Source organism: Rhinichthys klamathensis, unplaced genomic scaffold (assembly GCF_029890125.1).
Source record: "Rhinichthys klamathensis goyatoka isolate OS25496 unplaced genomic scaffold, OSU_Roscu_1.1 h1tg000504l_1, whole genome shotgun sequence".
Classification (NCBI taxonomy): domain Eukaryota; kingdom Metazoa; phylum Chordata; class Actinopteri; order Cypriniformes; family Leuciscidae; genus Rhinichthys; species Rhinichthys klamathensis.
In genome coordinates, this window is record NW_026606985.1 from 966,097 (window position 1) to 972,028 (window position 5,932).

At 34.6% G+C, this 5,932-nt stretch overlaps 1 protein-coding gene across 1 annotated transcript; it reads right to left on the reverse strand.

Annotated features, from left to right (window-relative positions):
- Positions 1 to 1,157: 1,157 nt before the first annotated feature.
- cdkn1a (cyclin dependent kinase inhibitor 1A) lies at positions 1,158 to 5,507 on the reverse strand. The gene is made up of 3 exons (XM_056237992.1): positions 5,284 to 5,507; positions 2,925 to 3,288; positions 1,158 to 2,024 (listed from the first exon to the last, which is right to left on the reverse strand). The coding sequence occupies exons 2-3, from the start codon at positions 3,283 to 3,285 to the stop codon at positions 1,969 to 1,971; spliced, it is 417 nt and encodes a 138-aa protein (XP_056093967.1). The 5' UTR covers positions 3,286 to 3,288; positions 5,284 to 5,507; the 3' UTR covers positions 1,158 to 1,968.
- Positions 5,508 to 5,932: the final 425 nt, after the last annotated feature.

Genomic DNA, 5,932 nt, shown 5'->3' on the forward strand with positions numbered 1-5,932 from the left:
AAACTTGAGTTCCCTCGAGAAAGTTTGCGTTCGCACACAAAGAACATGACAAACACAAAAGCATTGAAATATATTTTTTCCATCACCATGTCCCTTTAGGGTCTCTGTACAAATGACAGTATATTTAAAAAGAAAAAGCATTAAGATTGAGATACTCATTGAATAACCTGTATTTGGAAATATACCACATGATGGAAGTTAAATACAATTTCATGTCGACTTCAAACGTACCTTGTTAACATGAGACTGATATGATGGATTCACTCACCAATCCAGAGCAAGGGCCGGTTTACACGAGCAACACCAGAAGTTCATCCACCTAGGAAAATGGTTTACCTCAAAACGCTTCACAGCACTAAAAACACATTTACAATCAACAGCATGAATATTTTAAGTAGTGATTTATTCGTACAAATCAAATCGTACACCAGAGTTTCTATTCATAAAGTTTTATTTAAAGAACAATTACATGTCAATCTACAATATAACATTCATCAGTAAAATAAATATGGCATATATTCAGAGCTCTTTAACAATAACGCTACACAACACTACACAAAACAACAAGTGCAATTCGGAATCAACAGCGAATAATCCGGATATTAACAGAATATTTACAGACGGGTCGCAGAAATCCACAAGTTGGATCAGAGGAGAGCTAGAACAGATTTAATGAACGTTTGCCGGAATTCAGAACTTAAACAGAATAAAGCTTTTTATCTTAATTACTCAATGTTTAAAGTCTGGCGTTCACATTTCTCGTTAATTTTATTTAGTTATCGCTCGACGTCACTTGTATTTCTATGACAACAGGAAAACTGAGAGTGTTTGTAAATATACTGTAGTTTCAGAAGTCGTTTCACAAAACACGAGCAGAACAAATCGCTATTGTTTTAGTTTTAATAATATATTGAATAATATACTTTCATGTTAATTATAGAAAAAAAAATTCGTTATGTGCTTGTGTCATTGTACTACATACATAATATATATATATATAAATATTAATACTTGAATAAATATTAAAAAATATTAATATTTGAGTTTTTATTTATTTCCAGTTAATATTTTTAGCACTTAAACTTATTTCAGTTTATTGCGAAAAGCAACATTTCTAATGTTAATGTTCTAAATAAAAACAGTTTTCCAACTAAAATGTATTATTTATTTTAACTTTATTTCAATTAACAGAAATGTTTTTAACAGTTTTAGTTAAAGTTAACAAAAATAACCCTGGAACAAATGTCTGTGTAAAACATTTGTACGTTAATTTCCACACTAAATTTAACGCAACATGATGTACGAATTAACGTATGAAAAAACTACGGCGATTCTGCTCGTGTTTCGCAAACGACACCAAGTGTTTGTAAATAAAATTACATTGCAATAACATAATCGCAGCTCAGTTACGAGAATGTGTGTGAGAACATACTGGCAGCTTAATTGAGGTTTTCGTTTATAATAACAATAAGTTTTATGTGTCAAAAAACAAATTGGCACCAAACATTTAAAAATAGCAGTTTTTAAAGTTACTTAGCAACATGTTTTGTGCAATAAAGCAATACATTTGAATATGTGCACACTGAAAAAAATCAGTGTTTTATAATATGTCATTGTTCGTAATGAAACCCTTTTCGCAATTTCGTGATTCTGAAAGATTCATTCATGGATGATTCGAATCTTTCCTCCACACATCGAATTTAAAGGGACTTTTCAGGTAAATGTTGAAATGCAAACATATAAACAGGAAGTGCTCAAAGAGGAATGACAGATTCCTGTTCCTGAATAACACATGATGAAGACAGAAAACGAAGAGATCTGGAACAGGTTCCACTATGAAGGTAGATGACGGTGTAGAAAAACAGAAGATCCACTGAGTTCACGTCAGTTATTGAATGTCTTTACACGTATGAGGATATGAGTCCAGGCACGACACACACACACACTCACACACAGGTCCTGAGTGTGTTATTGTCCTGATTTGCGGGGCGTGGCCACTTGCCTCTTCTTTGCCTGGTAGAAGTCTGTTCGGATAAAAGAAAGCGTCTATTATTAGTCAGACTGTCATTCACACCATCATTATTACTCAGCATTTTACTCCTACATTAACCATTAGGATTGCTCTCATGATAATTCAAGTTTATATATATATATATATATATATATACACTTCCATTCAAAAGTTTTTGATCTTTAAGAATTTTTAATGTTTTTAAAAGAAGTCTCTTCTGCTCACCGAGGCTAAATTTATTTGATTAAAAATACCACAATGTAATTTTGTTAAATATTATGACAATTTAATATAACTTTTTTATTTTAAAATGTAATTTATTCCTGTTATTTTCAGCATCATTACTCCAGTCTTCGGTGTCACATGATCCTTCAGAAATCACTCTAATATGATGATTTGATGCTCAAGATTTATTTTATGATTATTATCAATGTTGAAAACAGTTGTGTACATTTTTATTTCAGGATTCTTTGATGAATATATGGCATTTATTTGAAATAGAAATCTTTTGTAACATTAAACACTACTGTTCAAAAGTTTGGAGTCAGTAAGAAATTATTTTATTTTTTATTAAGAATCCTGGGAAAAAAAATTGTACACAACTGTTTTCAACATTGATAATAAGAATTTAATCAGATCCGCGTATTAGAGTGATTTCTGAAGGAACATGTGACACTGAAGACTGGATCAAAACAAAGTAATGATGCTAAAATAATAATAATCTTTGATCACAGAAATAAATTACACTACTATATATTCACATAGAAAACCGCCGTTCTAAATTCTAATATTTCACAATATTACTGTTTTTTTTTTATTATCTAATAAATGCAGCCTTGGTGTTTTTCTTTTTAAAACATTCAAAATCTTACCGATCCAAAACATGAGATAAATAGTACGTTATATCTCTCACCTGTGATGTTCGTCTGTTTCCTCTTCATCTCTGCTCTCTTTTCCGGCGTTTTCTCCACGTCCTGCGGAACCGAACCGAATCTGTTCTCTTTTCCCGGTGATCCAGCGGGGTTCCGTGCGTCCTCGCAGCTCCGGTACAGCACGGGCACGCGCACGCCGGACACGCCCACCCAGCGGAAGTCTCCGCCCTCCAACGGCTTCTCCGCAACGAAGTCGAAGCTCCAGCGACGCGACGCGTCCTCCAGGTCTTTCCTCAGCGCGTCGCGATACTCGCGCTGGAGCTGCTCGCGATCCACCGGACCGAACAGGTTTCTTCTCGTCGGCCCGGTTCCGAGGGCTCGAAGGATCGGCTTGTGCGCCATTTTCTGAAGCAAAAGACACGAGAGTGACGGTTACTAGTGAGGAAACCAACCGTCTCTAAACATCACGTGGTGCGTTCAAGTCATCTCGTAAAGAGCGTGTTTACGAGTTGAACGACACCACAATGTCGTAAATATGAGTGGGAAGCTCGGGATTTTCTTTAAGCCCCCATATTTACGAGTTGTCGATAACACAGTACATGCAGGCATTTAGCAGTGATATTGTCAGGCTTTTCTACTTACAGCAAAGCTAAACGCCTGCACAGAATATGATGGCATTATAATTTACCAATGTAATATGCAACAAAGTTTGCAGTGGCTTCATAAATTAATTTAAAACATAAAAAAAGCAGATCACATAATATTGCACATTTCTTTGCTATTCATTTTCTAAAAACCTTGCTGTATTTTTGTGTAATTAATTAAGAGAAAGTACACCGCCATCTTACTCCGACGAAAGTGATTTGAACGCACGTAAACACGAACTTCCCAGGAGGACTTGAACCCACAACCCGTGATTTATCCTGCAAACCTTGTAATGTCTGACTCGTCTCCTCACGTGTGAGTGTTTCTGCTGTTCGGAGATCAGCTTTTAAAGGCTGCTTTGAGTCATGAGTTGCAGAGACATGTGTGGACATGTTCCTCTAACTGCAGTGAGCGCGTCTGGCCAGCAGAGGGCCGCCATCTTACTGAACTACACCATTAGCTTTCAATACACATCATATACATATACAAGCAAATAAAACACTTTATATTTCCATCATACATGAGGGATGTCTCACTAATTATACAATTCAATGAATATTCACACAAAGCCACTAAAATAACACTACCAATATAATAAATATAAAATAAAATAATCAATAACTTTATATTTAATATTTATTTCAAAGTTTAGCCCATCTTTTTTCTGAGAATTTTTTTTATTATTTAACTCATTAACTATTATTTAACTAAAATGATAATTGTGGTAATATAATACATATAAATAGTCTAAATTATGACTTAAAAGTCGAAAATATTACTAGTCAAAAATTGACTTATCATAATTGACAAAAAGTCGAAATTATGACATAAAAAAAAGTCACAATTATGACTTAAAAAGACAATTATGACAAAGACAATTATTTTGTCATAAGAATTTTTTCAAAGATTTTAGCCCATCTTTTTTTCCATGAGAATTTAACATTTTTTTATTTAAATTGCTTATTATTATTATTTAACTCAATAATTAACTATTATTTAACTAAAATAGGCATAATACTTGTGATAATATAATAAATATAAAATAATATTTTTGACATTCTTAATATGACGGGGCTGACAAACCAGCCCAAAGTTCACGTCAAAGTGTCAGAATCTGACATTATTACATATTAAATTTAATAAATCTATTAATATTGTGATGTATAATAAATTATTTGTCAAAGATTTCAGCCCAGACATTTAAGTATTTTTTTATTCATATTTTGTTTAGAAAATATATGATCTATCATTCATGATGTCATGACAACACGTATCATTGAGTCCATACTGGTTTATGTGATGGAACATGAAGTTCATTCATTACGAAAATAAATTCAAGACGGCGGCGGGAAGGCGAGCGTTTGTTTGATTGGTCGGAAGTGACGCAGACACGCCCACTCTGCGCTCTGGGTCCACGTGAACACAAATCTCGTGTAAACCGGTGGAAAGAAAACAGGTCGCGATTGTGACATGAGTTCACTTTACAATAACGTTCAAACAGCGATAAAAATCAATCAATCACGAGCCTGCTGATCTACATATTCAAGTTTAAGTGAAAAGTTTTCAGTTAAAGTTCGTCTGAGATGATTATATTAGCCTACTCGGCTTATTATTTAAAACAGACAAGAGTTTAAACAAGTTGTATTAACAGTCTGTATAACGTTCTTGTGATAAATGAGAACAACTTTAAACAAACATAAAAAACGTCCATGTTGTTTGAACAATGTTGTTTGACATGAAAAACAAGCAACTTACATGTTTTGGCTTCTGACGAGTGTTCAAAATCTGTAAAATCGCAGTTTGCTGAGTGAACTGGAGAGGTTTCAGGTGTCCTGGACAGCAGTATGGAGTAAAACTGAACTTTAGAAGTGTGTTCTGGTGAAGTGTGGAGAAACTCAACCCTGGCGAGAGTAGCAGTGGGTATGAGATGTTCTTCTTCAGTGCTGGAGGGACTTTCTGAACTTCTACGAACTCCGATGGGCGTGTCTAGACTGTGGGCGGGGCCGAGTGAGCACAGCACGTGGACTGTGCCCGATAAACACGTGAGCGGCGTGAACGCGCCTTCACGGGAACATTCCTGTGGATCTGCGTCACAGAACAGAAGGTCCCGAACTGAGTGGATCCGCCCAATATATATTACACGCACTATTTGTTTTAAGCGTTTATTTACCTTTCTTGCATGAGCAGTTAAACTATAAAAAAAGTACATGCACATAGCAAGCAGGAAAGAAAAGAATAGTACTATTCTTCAACAGAAAAGAGCTTTTAGAAATAATTGAAAACTTTATACTGTTAAAACAATGTTTTTAATCTATTTGTGTGTTTTTTTATCCCTGCTGCTGCTGAGCCAAACTTGCTTTCTTAACCCACCAAAAGTGCTTTTAAAAATGTTTTTTAGCCTGTA

Bases quoted from the DNA above. Each gene is read 5' to 3' on its own strand.
- cdkn1a (XM_056237992.1), bottom strand. From the start codon at position 3,285: ATGGCGCACAAGCCGATCCTTCGAGCCCTCGGAACCGGGCCGACGAGA. The intron at 2,025-2,924 runs GTGAGAGATATA...TTATCCGAACAG, and splicing joins GAAACAGACGAACATCACAG to ACTTCTACCAGGCAAAGAAG.